The sequence below is a fragment of the Dipodomys ordii genome, unplaced genomic scaffold, assembly GCF_000151885.1.
Source record: "Dipodomys ordii isolate 6190 unplaced genomic scaffold, Dord_2.0 Scaffold62, whole genome shotgun sequence".
Classification (NCBI taxonomy): domain Eukaryota; kingdom Metazoa; phylum Chordata; class Mammalia; order Rodentia; family Heteromyidae; genus Dipodomys; species Dipodomys ordii.
Window position 1 is genome coordinate 4719168 of NW_012267278.1, and position 22512 is coordinate 4741679.

General features: G+C 39.6%; 1 protein-coding gene across 2 annotated transcripts in view; it reads right to left on the reverse strand.

The window, feature by feature from the left end:
• Positions 1–15133: 15133 nt before the first annotated feature.
• The window catches only part of Lin28b (lin-28 homolog B (C. elegans)), a 77931-nt gene continuing 70552 nt past the window's right edge, over positions 15134–22512 (reverse strand). The window contains exon 4 of one of the 2 annotated variants that reach the window (XM_013022409.1): positions 15134–15508. In XM_013022409.1, the coding sequence (XP_012877863.1) occupies positions 15148–15508 (361 nt within the window). In that variant the 3' untranslated portion in view covers positions 15134–15147. The remainder of the gene's footprint in view (positions 15509–22512) is intronic. The other variant, XM_013022408.1, reaches the window with a different exon arrangement.

Below are 22512 nucleotides of genomic sequence, written 5' to 3' on the forward strand. Positions count from 1 at the left end.
AAGGTCAGAGGTAGATGGTTTTTTCACTCATCCTTCTGTTTGTCCAGCTTTATAAGTTAAATTGAGCCTTCTGACTAAAACTCATTCTATTTTAAGATATATATCCTCACAGTATTTTCTAGTGACAGTATATTGTTTTAACTTAATTTTAGGGCTCTATCAATGCATATGCCTCTCTCTCTTTTTCTCCAAATTGTGGCTCATTTTCCTCACAGATTTTTTTTTTCCCTCTCACATGGCAATTTAAAATGAGTTGTCCACTTGGTCATTTTAACAAACAGTGTAAGATAAAATTGAGCTTGAAGTAATAATATTAAGAATCAGGCAGTCTTGTGCTTTGTTCAGTAAACTTTTTAAGGGGAAAATGTAGCAAATGGTGTAATTTTGACTGGCTTCTTTGACTTCTCAGGTCAGAAGGTGACTTCTGCTAGGTCCTTTTACTTACATGAGCAATGTGTCAATAATGAGCATCTTTTCAGTGCACTCACATTACCCGTATGGCAGGCCATTTATCATTGAATGTGAAACCTGAAGCAGGAATGATAACAAATAGCAGTATTTCTCAGCTTAGTGCCAACTTTTTTTTTTTTTTTGGCTAAACTCAACTTCTTTGTGATTTGGAGCCATTTTGCCCCACATGCTCAGTCATGGGAAGCTGAGGGCTGGGCTGGAGGAGAGTTGACAGCCGTGCTACAGGATGAGCTAACTAAAGATCAACGTCATCCTTTGATCCATTTCTGGAGTCCCACATGGTTCCTTCACAGGCACAGAAATCTCTAAAGAGTGTGACAAGCTAAGAGTGGCGGTGCAAGTTAGTAAGCCCAGCACTTGAGAGACAGAGGAAGGGAAATCTTGAGTTCAAGGCTAGCCTTGGCTACACAATGAAAACCTATCATCATCATCATCATCATCATCATCATCATCATCATCATCATCATCATAGTAATAGTCAGTGTGCCCCATACTAAGTGCCAGAACTGTGGATGTGGACACAGACATCAAGAAGAGTACACCACAGGATGAGCCATGGAGACTCAGTCTAAGTGTTGCTATGAAGGCCTCGATGGCAGATCACTCATTTGTGCTGGTCATGTTTTAGGGCCCAGTGGTAATTTGGCTGGAGAATGAGAGAGCAGCTTGGCTTCCATCAGGCTGATTGGTGGCTGTGGCAACGCATTGAGGAGGCATTGATTGGCTAGGCAACTCAATCCATCAGGTTTATTTTGTTTTATCCCCTGGAAGCAGCTATAACAAGTCCCCTGCCATGTGTAATAGCTAAGAAAAGTTCCCAGGGAAGGCATGTTCTGGTGAAGCGTGTCTGGACATGAGGTAACTTCTCTGCTAGAAAAGAGAAACAAGCTAGTCTAGGCCCACCTACCCCTCTTCCCAGAAGCCAGCTTCGCTTTTCACTTGAGTTCAGTTTGTACACGAGGTATCCTTGAGGACATTTACACACAACTGAGAATCCACCTTCCTCCACCCATCAAATATTGGCTCCTTTTCCGATTAGAAAGGCCAGTGATTCTACTTTATTGATGTAACAGGCTTTTGTGTGTGCTTAGCTAGGAGTTTCTTTCAGAGAAAAGAAGCAATGTGAATGACAGCCTTGACTTGAAGATTGCCATGGTCTATGAGGTGGAACTAGCCTTCTATGTACTGGAAACCATGCCTGGGATGATGTGATAATATTGGCATAGCTTTGTGGTGGTGGGGGAAGGAGGGGGGACTGGGGGTCCTTGGAGTAGGGTTGAGAGCTCTGTTAGTTTACACAGCTAAAAGTAGGTGATATAAAATCATCTTCTGCTGTTACTGAAATGTGGGTTTTTATTGAAATGTATGTATATGGTGTCACTGATAATGGAGATTAGAATCTCAAGATTAGGAATCTTTAAAAAGCCATTTTCCCTGAATGAGAAACATAAGCCAGTGTTTAAAGGCATGCCCCCTAGGGAACACAATGAGCCTCAGAAAAAAGGAGCCACAGCCACTGAAGAGCCCTCCCACCCACGTAGACTGGACTGTGAAGTAGCAGATAAGAAAACAGAAAACGGTTTTAAGTGTAAGGCTCCTGGATGACTTTAAATTCATTTAACCAGATGAACAAGTATATTGTTGTTCGGTGTAAAAAAAAAAAAAAAACCCACCAGATAAAAACACGCTTGCTGCCCATGTCTGCAGTAAGATACTTCCAGTATTTCCTTGGCATTCATTCATTCATTCACGATCAAAATTTAGAAAATGATCTGTAAACATTGTTCTCTATATAGTCTCCCAATCTGATTTTACATGCAACATCGAGTCATTTGTTTGAATCTGAAATGTATTTATGCCAGAATGTGTCATTTCAAATATTTTGCAAACTTTTGTAATACCTATATTTATAAAGCCAACAGCACAGATATAAATCCTCAGTGATGCTTAAGTTAGTAATAATGGGTGCTCTATCATTATTTTTTTAGTTGCCACCTTTGGCTTTTCTTTGTTCCCTATCACCAAATAGTGATACGGTGATAGGGAGGATTGGACCTTTTGGGGCTCTGCTGCTCAGTGTGTGTCTTCAGATGCCATTTTGCTACCTGCCTCCCCTTTACATGTTCTGAAGCTTTGCTAGCTCTATGAATGGAGCTACCCGTGTTTGCTTTTTAGGTCTCACTATGGTTTTCCAAACCAATTCAATTAGATGCTGGCAAATGTAACCTACATACTGCCCGCTCTCCAGTGCACCTGGCAGCCCATGGCAGACAGGTCAGTCCCTACCTTTGGCTCTGTGTCTTCCTATGGGCCCCAGGATGCGGCTTCCAAGGATTCTCATTGTTCAAAATGAATCCATTTCATCAGTCATTTGTTTGACCCTGTCATGCTTCAGTTTCTCCTCCTCTCCCCTTTTCCAACACTGGTTTGCCAACCTCCCTTCTAACTGTTGCCAAGCAGAGGTATTAGCATTCCCACCTGTCCCCAGGGTTTGATAGGACACTATGCAGAGCGCCAGGCTGGCCATCTCACTGCTATGGTTCTGTGCTTCACAGGCCACACTCTCACTGACGCTGCCATGTTTTGTCCATCACAGAACCACCAACACTCTTGGTCTCAGTGTCATCAGTTTAAGACACCTGCTTTTTCTGTTGTATTTGCAACCTAGTTTTTAAAACTCACAAGGATTTCACGAGTGCTTTATACCTACACATTTTAGGAAGCTATTTTTAAGTGCCATTTACATTGATAAGCTTTACTTTCTAATAAAGATAAATCATGTCTGATTAGAGCCCTACAGCTTAAAGAACCTTCATATATTACTGTTTGATCAAATAAATTTCTTACTTAGAAAAATGTGTGTTTATTTCACTCCTTTTACACATGGGTGACTTGGTTGATTTCATTTTTGTTGTTTGGTTATAATGAGGATTGCTCTGGTTTAGTCTTTAGCACACAGCAGCAGGGTTGCTCTTGGTTGGATGCATTTCTGAAGCTCTGTGCCTCTGGCCTGGCTGGCCTTGACGAGGGAAGCAGAGGACTGTGGGGACAGCACCACCGTGGAAGAAGACTGCAGCCTTTCATTCACCATTCCCAACATTCCCTTCTCATTGATCAGGCCTTGCACAATGAGGAGTCACCTGAAGGAGTCAGAGAACCTCCCTGGGGCAGAGGAGGGGGACAGTCTGCTCTTCCATCATCCTTCCAAGGTATCATACTACAGATCTGTCAGCTCACTTTGTGGCTAGACCCCAATATGAAGGAATCTTATGCTACCATAAAAGGAATGGATTTTGTGGCTCTTAGAGCCATGTCACCAAGGTCTGATGTCTAGATTCCCAGCCGTCCACTTCCTGTTGAGCAGCTGTGGGGCAACTTCCTGAGTTCAGCTGTGGTGTTCATCCTGAGAGCTCTGGGGAGTTGTCTGTGGGTTTCCTGTCAAATGTGGCTGCAGCTTGCCCTGAGGCAACACTGGCAGGCCCTGGCTGGGGATTCGTGGGCACATAGGTGGCAGCGAAGAGGAGAAGGCTCCTGGCTTGCATCACTGCTCATTTCCTGGCTAGAGACATGGCCAAGGTCCACCTTTGACTAAAAAGCAGGAGTTTCTTCCTTAGGATGAATTGAGAGGCCTTTGCAATAATGGAGAGATGCTGAATAAGTAACTGGACACCTAGTGGAAGAATCTAAGCAGAAGATAAGGATTTCCAGGCTGAAAACAGCACTGTGAATGTGATAGCTTCCAAATGCATAATGTTCTTTTTTGTGACATGTTTTTCTCACAATGAAAAAAAAATTAAAACCACTCAATGAGCCCAGCACCAGGTTCATCCCTGTAATCCTAGCTACTCAGGAGGCTGAGATAGGAGGATTGTGCTTCAAAGTCAGCCCAGGCAGAAAAATCTGTGAGGCTCTTATAGCCAATTAACTACAATATTTTGTTCATATACATTAAAACCAGTCCAGGCAGAAAAGCCTGTGTGATTCCATCTCCAAAATAACAACCCCCAAAAAAGATAAACTGGAGGTGTGGCTCAAGTGGCAGAGCAGCAGCCAAGCAATTCAAGGCCTGGGTTTGAATCCCAGCATGGCTTAAAGCAGAAAACAATGCAATTTTTTTAAAAAAATTATTAATGGTTCCTGAAAATAAAGTTTTGTTAAATATATTTTTTGGGGGGGTCCAGTCATGGGGCCTGAACTCTGGGCCTGGGCACTGTCCCTCAGCTCTTCAGCTCAAGGCTAGCGCTCTACCACTTGAGTCACAGTGCCACTTCTGGGTTTTTTCTTTTTGCTTATGTGGTGCTGAGGAACCGAACCCAGGGCCTCAGGCATGCAAGGCAAGCGCTCTACCACTGAGCCAACTTCCCAGCCCCCTGTTAAATAGTTTTAAGAGAAATTTTTTTTTATGTGAACAGGGAATGAGCTTATTATTTTTTAATGAAATAAAAATATTTTCTAATCATCTCTGCTTCTGGCCTGTGCACCCTTCCACATCCAGGTTCTTAAAATAAAAGCCCAACTTGGTTCCTCTGTCTCTGGCCTCAGGGAATGAGAGAAAGCTATGGCTGCAGAGCGGAGTTTTCTGGCATGGTGATTCTTACCCCTGGCTACATGTCCAAATCAGACATTCTCCTCCAATTCATCTGGGCAGCAGGAGTCTCTAAGCTTCAAAATTGGTGCAGTGCATTCACGAGGCTTTCCTTGTTTAGCCTACTGGCCCGGGCACATTAAGATAGCATTCCCCCTCAGAATCGGAACATAGCCAGCTCTATAAGCTGTCCAAGAAGAAAAACAAAATCAACATTTTAATTAGTAAGAGGGTGCCTCCAGCCCCAGGTTTTTACACTTTGGATGTTTATTACTAAAAGGCCGAGAAGTATGATCAAAGAAGATGGTTTTGCTCTAGACAAGGATCATTACCAATGTCAGCATGATGTACACCACCTCTGCCTTCTCTAACAGCACTCAAGAAGAGCTAAGAATTATATTTTCCAATCAAAAGTTTTATGAGGCAGGCTTGTAGGTTGATTATATGAAATACTGACGTTCACATTGTAGCTATGAGGCTATGAAAAATTTTTATTTCAGAGCAAGGGAAGAGTACCCTCTGGTGGTTCTAAGCAGCAATACATGTCATGGTCACTAGTCATAAAATGTGAAAACCCAGGGCATCTGGTCGTTAAAAACAAGTCTTTTTTTGTTTTTTGGTCAGTCGTGGGGCTTTGGGGCCTGGGCGCTGTCCCTCAGCTCTTCAGCTCAAGGTGAGCACTCTACCACTTCAGCCATAGCACCACTTCCGGTTTTCAAGTGGTTTATTGGAGATAAGAGTCTCACAGACTTTCCTGCCCCGGCTGGCTTTGAACTGCGATCCTCAGATCTCAGCCTCCTGAGTAGCTAGGATTACAGGTGTGAGCCACCGGCACCCGGCGCAAGTCTTTTTTTAAATCATAGAAATAATGTAAACATCTAGACATGTAGTGTATGTAGGTAGACATTGGGTAATGTCTTCAAATATGTGCTCTTGGGTAAGGAACAGACTGGAGAAGGCACAGTTGAAGAATGAAATCTCAGAATTGTTTATCCTGGCATTAGGATCTCAGATATTCTCTTTTACTGAGGAGAGGAACAGAGAGGCATGTCTATGTGCATATGATCATACAAAATATTTACTGACATGAACTCCAGGAAATGGAAACGAGGACTTTTCCTTCTTGCATTTTTTGTTTTCTTTTTTGTTTGTTTATATGTCTTTGGGAATGAAGAGAGACAGAAGTGGAGGGACAAAGGGTGAACAAATGCAACAATGGTACTCACTGAAAATTATGTTGAAAATGAACTATACAATGTAGATGAGGGATGGGAAGGAAAAACTGGGAGAGAGCGAGAGAAGGGGTGACATCGCCCCTTATGTAACTGTAACCCTTCTGTACACCACTATAATAATTTTTTAATATTAAAAAGCCAGAATTAGAGCTGTGGCTCAAGTGGTAGAGTACCAACTTTGAGCAAAAAAGCTAAGAGATAGTCATCAGGCCCTGAGTTCAAGCTTTAGTACCAACACACACACACACACACACACACACACACACACAAATGCTTTGTGCATATGACGGAAACTATGACCATTATAAATTAGGCAAGTTGAAGGTTAAAAAAAAGGGTGGTAGAGCGCTTGCCTTGCATGCCTGAGGCCCTGGGTTCGATTCCTCAGCACCACATAAGCTCCGGTTTTTGCCCGAAGTGGCGCTGTGTCTCAAGTGGTAGAGCGCTAGCCTTGAGCTGAAGAGCTGAGGGACAGCGCCCAGGCCCAGAGTTCAGGCCCCACGAATGGACTCCCCCCCAAAAAAAGGGTGGGTGATAAAATGTAAGCAAAGGAAAGATTCAGTGAAACTAGTAAAGCTATTATTGAATATGGATATTTGATTTGTCAGAACTTTTGTACATTTGTACAGGTACATACACACAAACACAAACATCCAGTACTCACTTCCTTTCACTTGTGCCGATGGCTTTCCCATCCTATACAATCTATTTCCCTTCCAATTACTCTGATTTATTTTCTATCTGCCCCATTTACACAATCAAAAATAAATTTTAAGTGAGATGCCTGTAATCCTAGCTACTTAGGAGGCTGAGATCTGAGGATGGCCATTTAAAGCCAACCTGGGAATGGGTAATTACAAAAAAGGAGGGTGGCACCAGGGGAGAGGGGTAGAGAATGAAGCAGGGGAGGGGAGAATGCAATCAAGAATTCACTGTATATACACAAAATTAAGAAAAGTAAGGGAAGGGGTGGGTTGAAGGGGGTGACACTGATCAAGATGCACTGTATTGATAAACTGCTTTGTTAAATAGCACCTCCTTTGCACACCTACTTTAAAATAATTTTTTAAGACAGATTTTTGCATGAAGCCCTGGGTTCGATTCCTCAGTACCACATAAACAGAAAAAGCCAGAAGTGGCGCTGTGGCTGAAGTGGTAGAATGCTAGCCTTGAGTAAAAGAAGCTCAGGAACAGTGCTCAGGTCCTGAGTTCAAGCCTCAGGACGGGCCCAAAATGGAAAACAAACAAAAACAGATTTTTTTTGTTTGGCCGGCCGTGGGGCTTGAACTCTGGGCCTGGGCGCTGTCCCTCAGCTCTTCAGCTCAAGGCTAGCGCTCTACCACTTTACAGCGCCACTTCCAGTTTTCTGGTGGTTTATTGGAGATAGGAGTCTCACGGTCTCTCCTGCCCGGGCTGGCTTTGAACCGTGATCCTCAGATCTCAGCCTCCTGAGGAGCTAGGATTACAGGCGTGAGCCACCAGCGCCCGGCTCAAAAACAGATTTTTTTTTTTATTCCTACAAAGAAAAGATTATAGATTTCTTGGGGTAGGTAGGTAATGTACCTGTTGGTAACTTAGTTTTAGGCTTTGTTAAGTTTGGCCTGTCTCAAATTTAACCCTTTCGCCTAAGTTCTGAGCTTTGGTACTACGGCATGACTATCATCATTCCTTGACTACAAACCTCTGGTGTATACATAGACAACAATCTTAGCGTGTTTATCAAGACCCATCTAATTCACTATCTATAAAGCAAGCAAAGGCAATCGTTAGTGCCTTAGTTCCCAGCCAAGAGTAGCAAAAGTGAGACAGAGGGTATCTAGTGTAAGGACCATCCTGAACATTAGCATCTTCTCAAGTTTTTGGTCCCTAGGCATCTGCTCTTAATTGGTTTCCTGCTGAGTCTTAATCACTTACAGTCTTGACAAGGAATCTGTATGCCAATTTTGGAGGCTTCCTCTTCCGTGAGCCCTCCTCTCCAGTGTTTGTCCTTCAATTTTCTGTTGTTCCTCTCAGCAAGACTGCCACTTCCTGTTTAGTTTCTCTTCCAGTTGCACCCCAGGCAGGAACATGCTCTCCTGACAAAGACAGATTTATTGAAGGAGGTGCTGACCTCAGGAGAGTCCCCTTTTCCAAGACTTGCAGCTCCCAAGCTCCTAGCTGCCCCAGTGCCTTCCAAATGTTGGGTTTCCCCATGCTCTGTCCAGTCAACTAGATCCTTTCTTAATGTCTGGCACCCACACTTCATATCCTGGGCTCTTATCTTTTGTTGATGTAGTCTCTTTTTCTTTTTTTTCCTTTTTGTGCTAGACCTGGGGGGTTGAACTCTGGATGCTGTCCCTGAGCTTGCTTTCGCTTGAGGCTCATGTTCTACTTGACTACAGCACCATTTCCAGCTTTCTGGTAATTAATTGGAGGTAAGTCTCATGTACTTTCCTGCCCAGGCTGGCTTTGAATCCCGATCCCCTTATATCAGTCTCCTAAATAGCTAGGATTACAGAGGTGAGCCACCAATGCCCTTCTGGTTGGGAATTCACCCTGCGAGTCCCCACCTGTGTCTGATTAACCATCTTTACAGATACAGCAAACACCGAATGACAGAAGTGAGGGAAAAGTATAAGGCTCCAAACCACATACAAAGTGACCTAAGTTAAGTTACCTCCATGTGTCTAGGCATATGCACACATATGTATTCTGACCAAAATAAAATTTAAAATGCTCATGGGTATTTACAGGCAACAGCACTGTGTGTAACTGTTTTTTTAAAAAAATGCTTTTAAAGGCTTTTCCACATTTTAAAATGTTACTGATTATTTTCAGATGATGCTGTGTATTTCTTTTCTTTTCTTTTCTGTTGGTCATGGGGCCTGAACTCTAGGCCTAGGCACTGTCCCTCAGCTCTTCAGCTCAAGGCTAGCACTCTACCACATGAGCCACAGCGCCACTTCCAGCGTTTTCTGCTTATGGGGTGCTAAAGAATCGAACCCAGGGCTTCAGGCATGCAAGGCAAGCACTCTACCACTGAGCCACCTTCCCAGCCCCATGTATTTCTCTTTTTTAAAGCTATGTTTCATATACTCTAAGGTAAAGCACAATTTTTTTTAACAAAAGAGCTTTTAGAAAGCTCTTTATATCCTAAGTACATCATCTGCTATTGTACAAACATATGAAATAGTATTTCCTGGAAGTGTACATGTAAAAACGGTTGGTTGCTGTTTATGCCGCAACTCATATATATATAATATACACATATATATAACTAATATGTAATATATTAGTTATATATTATATATTTTATGTATATATTAGTTATATATATAGCTTAATATATAACTAATATATATATACATATATACATAAAAATATATTTTTTTTTGGTCGGTCATGGGGTTTGAACTCAGCTTGGGCGCTATCCCTCAGCTCTTCAGCTCAAGGCGAGCGCTCTACAACTTGAGCCACAGCGCCACTTCCGGTTTTCTAGTGGTTTACTGGAGATGAGTCTCACAGACTTTCCTTGCCTAGACTGGCTTTGAACCATGATCCTCAAATCTCAGCCTCCTGAGTAGCTAGGATTACAGGCTTGAGCCACCGGTGCCCGGCTTCTAAAATATATTAAAAAAAAAAAAATAGGAGCCATAGTAGAATACCTAAAGTCATCGTCATCATCAACATCATCATTATCATCATCATCATCAAGTATCAAGTAGGAAGTTAAGTTCAACTATGGAACAGGCCCACTTATAGAACTTCAGTTTACACAACTTGTTCAATTCACAATCACATAAGTATCTAGTACTGGTATACCCCTGTGTGATTGTTCTTTTCCATTTCTTTACATATATTAGGAAAACCCTGTAAGAAAATTCTAAAATGACTTCTCCAAAAGGCTTTGAATTTTTATTTCAGGCCATTCTTTCTGACTAGTAAGTATGTCTTGACTGGCAATCTTGTACATTCCTGGCTGGGTCTATAGGACAATTCCCAGTGATGACAAGGACTTGCTTTCTTGATTTACTTTGTTCTGAGTTCCATGCTAACCACCACTACTCGAGAACATGCTAAAGCCATTGAATATGCTCACTGGTATAATTCTCTCCCCCCCCTTTTTTTTTGTCGTTCGTGGGGCTTGAACTCTGGGCCTGGGCGCTGTCCCTGTGCTCTTCAGCTCAAGGGGAGCACTCTACCATTTGAGCCACAGCACCACTTCTGGTTTTCTAGTGGTTTATTGGAGATAAGAGTCTTACAGACTTTCCTGCCAGGGCTGGCTTTGAAGCGTGATCCTCAGATCTCAGCCTCCTGAGTAGCTAGGATTACAGGCGTGAGCCACTGGTGCCAGGCTTATAATTCTCCTTAAATGGCTTTTTAGCAATTTCTTTAAATTTACTAATCACATAAATCATGAAAAATGTCCAAAGCCCATCATAAATGCCAATGTTACAGTTTTTATTTTTAATGAAGTAACTTTTGCCTCAAAACATCCACAATGAACAGAATAAGACATTAGGCACGTGATGAGAATATAAAACCCACGTCTGCAGAAACAAACAGTCTTAAAGTCCATCAAGGCAACTGAACAAAAGTGAAGTGACATTCCAAGCATCCGCTTTGTTGTCCTTTAAAAACACAGCTTAAGAGTTTGCTTTTAAGTTTTCACTCGTAAACAATGTTAAGTCAAAATAGACAATGAGGTAATCTAAATACTATACAGGATAATTTTAAAATGCTAGATAAACACTGTATTAAAAATACACAGAAATCAAGGTTCACTTTGGTCTCTAGTACGGTTAGACTTGTTAATATCAAAAAAGCAACACGTACGAATTAAAGCCAGCTTGGTAGGTAGGTGCCATAGTTTGACAGATGTAAGTGATTTAAGAGGTAGTCAACACCATTGTTGTCAAGCTGGTAACTCTCACAAATGTTAAGCCATAGATGTATTAAATATTATAATACTTTATCACATGACAATACTTTACCATAATTTTGCAGCTTTGTTCCAAGCATAAAATTTAACAATGAATCCTATCAATCTCTCCCTCTAACTGAACAACTAGGACACAGATCACATAACCACCACATCTCCTTGGTACTTTCAACAAGTTGGTTTTTCCTAACCACAAATCTCATTAAGACATCTAGAATTAAAGTCAGGGCAATTGTACTTGAACATACTTTCCTGGATTTTATAACCAAAAAGGAAACAAATATATAAATTTAAGATAAACATTTCTCAGAGAAAACAGATAAATTAACTTAAATTAACTTTTAAGACTTAATGAGATTTCTCGTGTCCTGTATAATTCATCTTACAGTGAATGTTACAACGTATATTAATACTTATGAGCTTCTATTCACAAACTAAATACAACCAGCAGTAACTTGGGGCTGCACGGGTGCAAAATCAAACTGAGCCAAAATTACAAAAAAAAAAGGGGGGGGGCAATGAAAACATCTCATATTGGAGGTGGGCCAATGCTAACAACATGATGGTTCTTAATCTTTCCATTGCACACTAAAACTTCCAAGTTAAAAGCAGGTAAAAATCTTTCGATTGTAAAAATACATCCAAACACTAGAAATGCAAGTATAATTATGTTTCCACTATAATCTGCCATGCAGCAAATGAGTGGCTCACAGGGCTAAGAGACTGGTAGAACATCTTTTATAGGTATTACATTTGTGCGAGGTGGAGACAGCTTAATTCACAAGCATATTGGCCCACCATTAGTAACCCCTGCAGACTGGTGCTCCCCCTCAGTAGCTATGAATGGCACTGTATTTTTAGTTTACTTGGTGAGCCAGTGCTAGTTACTTGCCCAGGGATGCTGCAATGTGCTTTGGCTGCAGGGCAGCGGAGACCAGTAAATGAAGGAGATTGGCATCTTTACACTGTTTGCCCAGGAAAGTACAACGAAACACACATTTACTCTTTCAGCTCCCCCTTCCTACATTCTACTACAGGGGGCTATTTTACAAGATTGCTTCGGTGTTCTGTTTTGGTCAAGTTGAAGAGCTCCCATAATTCTTTAAATACATGACAGCCTTAAAGAAATGCTTGGAGACGACGCTAACTAAATGAGATGCTTCATTGTTCACAAGTGTTTGGGAGAGACGTGCAGCTGTGGACTGGTATGTGTGATATAGATATAAAAGGTCTGTACCCAAGGATTACCAGACAGTGTAAGGCTGGAGCAGCATAAAGGTGTGCTATGTATCAACTATGAGGTAGCCTTTTGCTGTAAACAGAGTGTTTCACTCATGTCGTTGTACAATGTGCTCACATCAATGATATTCACATTTATAAGGAGTTGAAGAATTCTGCTTTAAAGGACTTTCATGTGAAATAAAAACAGAACTGATATGTGGTATGCAGGATTATGATTTATGTCAAACTCAGAGGTAGTTACTAACATCAAGTACATGTACTTACATAAAGTTCTAAGTTATTTGGCTTGTTTCGAGCAAGCAGGACTGTAGATTAGTCTGTAAAGAAACATTTTATGGTATGTTCCCTGAGCAAAGTTCTTTGTCCTGAGTATGTTATGTAACAGTGACAATATTCTCATATAAAAATATAGACCCCAACTTTTAATCCTAAAATAGGTTTGGTATGTGCTCTTAGTAGTTCAGTCTGGCCAGATGCTGAAAAAGATGTCATTGCACCCATAAAGTCTGCAGTTCAAGTGTTTCTGTTTTCTAGTTTCACTCTTTTCCCCTGATCTCAGCTCTGAACTTCATTCGTAAACAGGGAATGTCCAATTTTCAAGTCCATAATTTCCTATTCTAATCAAGTCAAGAAACTTTGGTTTGAATTTTCAAAGTGACACTGTCATATTTTTCATTTTTGCTGTCAAATTTCTTATCATATACGCTAAAATTAAGCAATGCCACTTTGATTTGTCTACATAATTTAAGCAAGCTTGAAATCCTCACATAAGGCAAGGAAATACTTACTACAGCTATCACATTCAATATCGTCAAAGGTAAGGTTTGCATCCCAGCACACTAGTATTTCAGTTTGTACTGGGGAAATGCTCACAAGCACTGTAGTGGAACTCAGGTTGAGTTCTCAGGAGCAGGAAGCCAGCGTAGGGTGGCTTCTCCCGGTGGCTGGCTGAGGCAGCAACAACTCTACCAGTCTCCCCTGACAGAACGCATGAGGGAGCAGGAACTGTTCAGCAGTTTCATCTGAGTCATGTTGGTTTCTTCTTTTGATTATCTGAGCTTATACCAATAGGCTCATATAAAATTATATATATATATATATATGTGTGTGTGTGTGTGTGTATATATATAGTCAACATTAATCCTTATAGTTATTTAGTTGGTACCTTCTTGGAGATACTTTAGAAATTTGCCCTTAATATCTAGAGACAGGATAACTCCAAAAAATTTTTTTTCATGATGGAAACCTAATGGAACCTAATCACTTTGCTACTACACCTGGAAACTGATCTGAAAAGCATTCCCTATCCTCAGTACTGCTGAATGTCCACGTGGAATATCCACCGTGTGGAGGCTTCAACCTAAGTACTGAGGTAACATCTATGACATCATTGTAGATGGTGGCTGGGGGGCGGAGTGGTTTGAGTGGCAAAGAAGTTTTGACACTTCTGCCCTGGCTTGTCATTCTAGTTACGTGTCACCAAATACTATGCTTTTTAGTAAAATTCACAGATCACATTTATTAGACAATTGTGAGGATCCACTTAATTTTCATCACAAATCTCAGCATTTCATTCAATTTGATTTTACTGTTTTAGAATCAAGTTAGAAAACTCTCCTGGGGGAATATAAAATAGCCACCAAAATTATCCATCAAATGTTTGGAGTTTTCCTCCAAGGTCTTCAGTAGTAAATAGGGAAGGCTCCCTGCTCTAAGTGATGGTTAAAAGACTGACTTAGTCAAGGAAAGCTACTGTTGCCACAACCCTTTAAAATCTGAGAACACATAAGAGATGATAATGAAATGGTTATCAAAATACCACTGAAAATTATCAAGTCACTACATTAATACATCACCCTCCCTTTCATTTCTCTTAATAGGCATGTAATTTACAATCATAACACAGAATTAAAAACACTGAAATATCAGCACAGAGATTACACATTCATTGTCTTTTCTAGAGGTATGTATCCCAGAATCAGAAAAGCTTATGGCAGTCCGAGGCATGTAGAGTTAAAATACCTTTTAACAGGAGGACCAAAAAAAAAAAAAAACCCAAAAAATAAACAAACAAAAAAAAACACTCTGTAAGTATCAAGAAAAAGAGGCAATCCCAGACCCAGGAGAAAACTGGATGTTTTAAAAAACCTTTAGTACCATATGATTGGCAGCTCTGAGATCTGAGATCCTTTGGTTCACCCAAAAGTTAACAGTCATGTTTTTATTTTTATGTAATACAAAACCTGATATTTAAAGAAAAACTCCAGGGATTATTTCTGAAGCCATCCTAAATGTTTCACATGGAGTTTTAGTTCTTAGAGATCTCCAATTATGTGTGGGTGTGTGCTTATATTCATATACACATATATAAAGAAAAAGCTCTTTATATACATACCTACAGTCCTCTGTAAAAGCCTTTAAAAGCACACATGCATGTATCCACATACATAGTATCTCTTTTGAATTACATAAAACATGACACCCTGCGAAATATAATTTGCTTAGAGTGATTTGTCTTTTTAAAAAACTCACAGTTACTCAACAGTAGTTAAAATCCTGGGTAATCTGCAGTCTGTAGAATACTGTTTCCCTGTACTTGCATGAGGTAGACTTCGCAACAGGGGAGGGAGGTGGGGGAGAGAAGGAAGAGAGAGAGAGAGAGAGAGAGAGAGAGAGAGAGATGTTAACAAGCATTATGTCTTTTTCCTTTTTTGAACAGAAGGCCCCTTTTTGTTTGGCTCTTCTGGTGCTACAGATGCTTTTGGAGAGGAAGCTTCTTGAGGCGACCTGCCTGACCTTTCTGAGATCTCTGACCGAGGAAATGATGGTGATGTGCAGTCACGCCCACCCCCCACTTCTGAAGGGGAAGCTGAAGTACATGGCTGAGACTCTGCTTCCTGTCTTCCCTGAGAACTGGCAGGCAGCTGGGCAACAGTTCTATGTGGGCAGTTTGCTACCATGTGCAGGATGCTCTGACAGTAATGGCACTTCTTTGGCTGAGGAGGTAGACTACATTCCTTAGCATGATGGTCAAGGCCGCCACAGTTGTAGCATCTGCAAAAATGAGGAAAGCATCTTAGAAGTAGCATGTATCATTGAAAAGAACTTAACCCAATCATTTAATAATTGATTAATTTATGTAAAATAATTGACACAGGAATGTAGGTAACATTACCAAAACACATAAATTGTCAATGAAATCAGCTTAATATCCCTTCTTATAAATATATAATACTATTTAAATTGGCTATATTGATTCTTTCAAGGACTATCATCCCTAACATGTTCCAGCAACTTTATAAAATTAATTTGCTACCTATGATAGTAAAAAACAAGAATACCAAATCAGTAATCATTTCCACCATGAAATGACTCACTGAAATCAGACAGGTTATTTCAGAAGAACGGTTCAGTCCACTAGAGGGCAGTCCACAGTCAATAAAAAACAACCTGTGTTTTAAAATGTGTGTATAAAAACACAGCTGTTTGTCATGATGTAAACTGACCATTTGCTCAGTAATTGGTAACATTATTGATCAAATTAAATGTTATGAGTTTAGCATTTCCTTTAGTATTGTTTTTATTATGGAAGTCATGAACTTGAAGAATATTTTCCTTTGTACAGTGAAATCTGACATATCAGGTACCTAGTTACTGAGAACAAATGTCTGGGGTAATTGTCAAGTAACTTTTATGCAGTACAGGAAGTGTCTGGACCTAGTAGTGCTAGGGGGGAAAAAACTAAATATTTCAAGCAAATTACTTAAGTCTGACACTAGTTCAATGAGTGGAAAAACTTATTTTCTTTCTGTATAAGTTAGCTTTCTGTTAGGATGAATTCTCTTAAACTGAAGTAAATATAAATCTATAATCAGAATATTGATGAGTACAAGTAACAAGAGGTTATTATAATTCACATGTGTGTGTGACAGAGACAGTTATGTGTGTGTGTGTTGTGTGTGTGTGTGTGTGTGTGTGTGTGTGTTTGTGTATAAAATTCAGGGCCTGAGCTTTTTTGCTCAAGGCTAGTGCTCTACCACTTGAGCCATAGCTCACTTTTTGGTTTTGTTACTAATTGAAAATAAGGCCCTCATGGACTTTCTTGCCTGGGCTCGCTTTGAACCACCATTCTCAGATATCAATCCTAAGTAGCTAGAATTACAGGCATGAGCCACCAGCACCCAGCTCCCCAATTTTTTTTAAATAAATCAAAAACACAATAGGTAGTAACTATGAGGATTTGCTAAAGACCACATTGACAATAAAAATTGAGATGATTTATATGTATGTGAGAACATAAAGCTTAATAGCTTACATAGCCCTTTTAGTTAAAGACAAACTACTAACCTAAGAAGCCATGTATGTAAGGACCTAAGTTAAACTGGAATAGCCACTGTCTATTTCTCCAGAAGCTGGTATCAACTTAAGGCTTTAGAATAGAATCATAAGATGGCTTTTATCCTTTGCAAGAACTAAGGATATTAATTTTTAACAGATTACATCATATTTTCAAAAATTAAGTGAAAGACTCCAAACATCAAGTGTTCTAATTATGCAATTACATTCCATAAAGTAATTAACAGCATTGCAATTTGGATTCAGTAGTGCCTTGGCCATTGGTTCTAAGAGATGGTACAAAATTAAAGGAAGATAAAGAAAAGATAAAAAATACTGATTAATGCTTAAAGTTTAGATACCCAAAATAATACTTTAAAAACGTTATCTTTGAAAATTATGACTGTATTACTTATAATAATGTTTTTCACATAGTTCTCTTCTATAATAGGTAAGTGAATTCTTCAATTTTCCCATGTGTAAAATACCTTCTTTTGAGTTAAATTCACTTTCTGAGAACAACACCCAGTGCGCAGCTCATTTTCAAAGAGAGACAAGAGGTGAAAGGCTTCAGTATTAGAGTCAGCTCTCCAGTGTACACAGCATTTCACCAGTCACCATGGTATAGGCTACACCATCCAACTCAGACAAACTGCCCACTCATTAACCAAAGCCCTGATGCAAGAATTCTACGTTCACCAGTGAAGTCTTTGATAATACTTAGGCAGTTAGTATTACACTTGGCTAGTAGAAGTTGCAATTTTGAGTTCCTTGCATTTGGACTTGCATAGTTAATTTACCTCTCTGACTCTTAAGATATGTGCATCACTAGGCCTGACTGCCTTTCTCATTGAAAAGATTTGTAGTCTGTGTATAAGTGGTTAGCCTTTGGGGGGGAGGGGAGGGAGTGGTATTTATTTATTTATTTAATTACACACTGTCAATCATTCTTACCAAGAACACAGATCACACCCCATTAATGAATCTCCTTCCTTCACAACAGGCTAGCACCACGGTGGAAATGTCCAGAGACTTTTCAGCTCATAAACAATACCACAGACACATACTCTACACACACTAAACACAAGTCAAGCCTCTGTGCATATTCCACTCTTTTCCAAATGAGTTTGTTTGAATATTACATTGAAATGAGCACAAAAATCACATGTCCACATATAGCTATATGTTTAAGGTATATAAGAACAACATATCACGAGCAAAAGACTATATGGAGAAAATTAAAATAATATTTAGGTATATATTTGCATAGTCCAACATGAAATATAAAAATGATCTGCTTGCTGAACATGTATGATGTCCTGGAATCAATCTCCAGTGCAGTGAAGAAAATAAGACTATCAGAATAAGATTCTAATTTTTTAAAGGAAAGGAGGAAACAACCCGTACACAGAAGCATCTAAATCTTTTAGGCCTTTAGAATTGAAGTAATTATATAATTTATGTGTATATTCACATATATGTATATATTTTAAATACCTACATTAGGTAAGAAGTTAATTAGAAACAATATCCATGTTTTTCTTTTTTGTTTTGGGGGTCTGTTTGGGGTTTTTTGTGTGTGTGTGTCAATTCTGGGGCTTGAACCAGTCTGGGCCTGACTGCTGTTCCTAAGTTTTTGTGCTCACAACTAGCACTTTACCACTTGAGCTTCATTTTCCATTTTTAAATGATTAATTAGAGGTAAGAGTCTTATGGACTTTCCTGACTGGGCTAGCTTCAAACAGCAATCCTCAAAGCTCAGTCTCCTGAGTAATTAGAATTACAGGCTTGAGCCACCAGTGCCTGGCTTGTCTCCACATTTTTGAGGATTACATTTTTCTAATGAAAATTCTCATTTGTAAATCATAATTTAGATCTGCTTATGACCCTTATATAACTTTTTTAGGTCCAAACAAGTGAATATGTTGAAAGGATGTCAGCAATAATAGTTAGAAGTAAGCTCAACTGAGGATCACCAGACTAAAGTATATGTAGACAATATTTAAAAATAAGATACTCAAATGTCCTAAATGAAAACTTCATCAAAAGTACATTCCCCCTTGATCCCAAAAGTCACTTAAAATCCAGGTTAAAAAAAGTTTGTATAAGTTGGGTGTAACTGTAATCCCAGGCACTCAGAAAGGAGAACCACAGTCAGAGGCCAGCCCTGGCACAAAGTGAGCAAGACCCCACTTTCACAAACATGACCCTCTCTGAAGAAATAAATAAAGCAAAAAGGGTTGGAAGCATGGCAAAAGTGGTATTGTGCCTGCCTAGCAAGCAGAAGGCACTACAGTCAAATCCCAGTACCCACCCCAAAATAAACAAAAATTTAGGGAGCATACCACAGGAAGCGAAATGTGTCTGTCTGAAAGTATAATGGAAAAAAGAGAAGTCAGGGCACTTCTCAGTGTTTGAAAGTGTTATGAATGTGTGTGGAAACTCATCCATTCCCACGGGTGTGATGGGAGAACTAAAGACAAGGGTGCTGAAATCCAGAAGCTTCTGAAGAGGAAGGGAATGCTCAAAGGAGAGTAAAGCGGTACCAGGGAAAGTAGACTGGAAAAAGCAGCACATGTTCAGACAGGAAGAAAATATAAACATAGGAAGGGCAAACTGCAGAAAAGACTACTCTTTAAAGAAAATATCTAGCAAGCCTCAAAACAGTGCAACTAAAATCCAGAAATGAGGGGTGGGGTGCGTAGCTTAGCATATGAAATCCTGTTGTCAATTCCCAGCATATAGGCACACATGACACATAGAAGCACACACAGAAGACACATGGAAACACCCAAGACACATGGAAACACACACTCATAACACTCATTAGCTCTATAATTTATTCTAACATGTCTGAACCCCTAGTTTCTAATTCAATTATATGTCAGTTACACAACACATGATAGTGTTACCATAATCAGCGGTGGTGGAAGGTGGTGAGAGACTCAAAAGAGCTGAAAAGGAAATGACTCTGAAGAACTGGAAGTGCAGCTCACGGAGTAAAGAACCAGCCATGAGTAGACAAAATGAGCAAGAGCTCAAGGCCCTGAGTTCAAGCCCTAGTACTGATGTGCACGCACACACATACACACATACAAATTAAATATATACACAATCAAAAAAAGACTAAAGTATGGTATATGCAAGAGTGGATTTTCATGGTAACCCTCTGAACAGTTAACAAAAGGAACCTGAAATATATTTTATCTGAGGTGATAGGGGTGAAGGGGAGAGGGGCAGAGAGGAGAGAAACAGTAGGCAAATGCAGCCATAATATTCAAAGTACACCTATGTAACTAGAAAATTTGAGAGCATGGTTGGGGTGGGATAGAAGGGGAAAAAATGATGGAAGGGGTAACACTGATCAAGATGCATTGTACTCACAAATTGACATGTTGAAACCCCTTTGTACAACTATTTAAAGATAATGTCTATAATCTTAGCTACTCAAGAGGCTAAGTTCTAAGGATCACAGTTCAAAGCCAGTCTGGGCAGAAAAGCATGTAAGACTTTTTTACTTTTCATTGTAAAGAGACTGTACAGAGGGGTTACAGTTACATGAGTAAGGTAATGAGTATATTTCCAATCAAACATTGTTACCCCCTCCTTTGTTTTTCCCCTACCATCCTTTCGCTCCCCACCTCCCGAACTCCTGCCACTCTTATCTCCAATAAACTTCCCAGAAAAAGCGGAAAGTAGCTCTGTGGTTCAAAAGGTAGAGCACTAGCTTTGAGCACAAAGAGGCTCAGGGATATTGCCCAGGCTTTGAGTTCAAGCCCAAGGACCAGCCAAAACAAACAACAAACAAACAAACAAAAGACATTGATAATTTTAAAACTGACATGTTGAAACCCTTTGTACAACTATTTAAAGATAAATTTTTAATGACTTAAAAAAATAACAGATCCAGAGTGTAGCTTTTGATAAGAATAAACTGTCTACCTTGTACCTCCTAAAGGCAAGAAACACACATTGTGTATGTGAGACCAATCTTCCACAAGAAGACCTGGGTTTTTCTGGTAGCTTTTAGCAAAAACATTTACCTTGATATGGTTTATCCTCTCCATAGGATCTGCCCTGAGTACAGAGGAAGCTTTGATGTGACACAAAAACTAGAGAGGAGCCGGGCGCTGGTGGCTCACACCTGTAATCCTAGCTACTCAGGAGGCTGAGATCTGAGGATCGCGGTTCAAAGCCAGCCCAGGCAGGAAAGACTGTGAGACTCCTATCTCCAATAAACCACCAGAAAGCCGGAAGTGGCGCTGTGGCTCAAGTGGTAGAGCGCTAGCCTTGAGCTGAAGAGCTGAGGGACAGCGCCCAGGCCCAGAGTTCAAGCCCCACGGCCAACAAAAAAAAAAAAAAAAAACTAGAGAGGTTCTTTTACAATGCACATCTTCTGATCTTTGTCAAACAACCTGTTCTTAGATGCGTTTGCTTTTTTTTATATATATATATAGTTTGCTTCTTTTATTTCATTCTTTTTATGTCTAAATCCTCAGACTGTAAGCAAATTAAATAATAACATTTTTTTGTTTTTGGTCATGGGGCTTGAACTCTGGGCCTGGGCACTGTCCTTCAGATCAAAGCGAGTGCTCTACTACTTGAGCCACAGTGCTATTTCTGGGTTTTTTGAGTGGCTTATTGGAGATGAGTCTCTGGCTTTGAACCACAATCCTCAGATCTCAGCTTCCTGAGTAGCTAGGATTACAGGCATGAGCCACCAGTGCCCAGCTAATAACGTATTTTAATAAAGTTAATATTTGTTAAATACAATAGTATTTAGTAAATATAGTAATTTTTAGCTAGTATTTACTAAGTACTAATCTTCGTAAGTACAGTAGTAAAAATATTGAATTTTCAAAAATATCAGCTAGTGTATATATATATATATATATATATATGATATAGGGCTAAACAGAACTAAAATAATAGATAGTAATAAATAGGTTCAATTCACTAAGAGTTTACCATGTAAAGATTTTTTACACAGTAAAGATTTTCAATGTGGTGAAAAATTTAGTCTTCCCTTTAACTCCTACTGAATATTGCAATCTCTCACTGCACTGGTAACAAAATAAGACTCATAAGGTTTACCTAGAAGGAAATTTTAATTGAAAATAATGCATTTCACTTCCATTTTTTATCATATAAAATTTATGGCTAAGAATACTGATGTAACTTTATACACATATCTTGAATTTAAAGCATACACTCACAGAGTTTGAAGCCAGTTTTTATGAGATCTAGGTTACTGTTTTATCACTATACTGTTGGGAAGGAGATCAGCTTCTCCTTGAGATAACCTATCTATAAAATCAAAGGATTAAAATCAAAAGGACTAATCTAGACCAGATTTTTTTTAAACTGACAATTCCAGGTTTTATTTCCATTCTTCCTATATTTGATATATTAAAAATGTTTTGTTTTAAACTACTGCAGATAATTTTCCTAATTCCTTTTAACAGTATGTTTTAAGACTGTAAATCAGTACAGGTGGACCTGTTGCAACAATGAGAAGTACAAGTTGTCATGCCCAAAACGAGCTTTACAATGTAGGTGGGGGGGGAGAAGGGGGGGAGGAGAAAGATTGGGATTGGGGGGAGGCTGGGAAGGGATGTGAAGGGTAAATAAAGGAGGAGGCTGCAATTCTTGGTAAGAAATGTACGCATTATCCCGCCCATGTAATTGTAAACCCTCTGTACAGTATGTTCACAAATAAAATA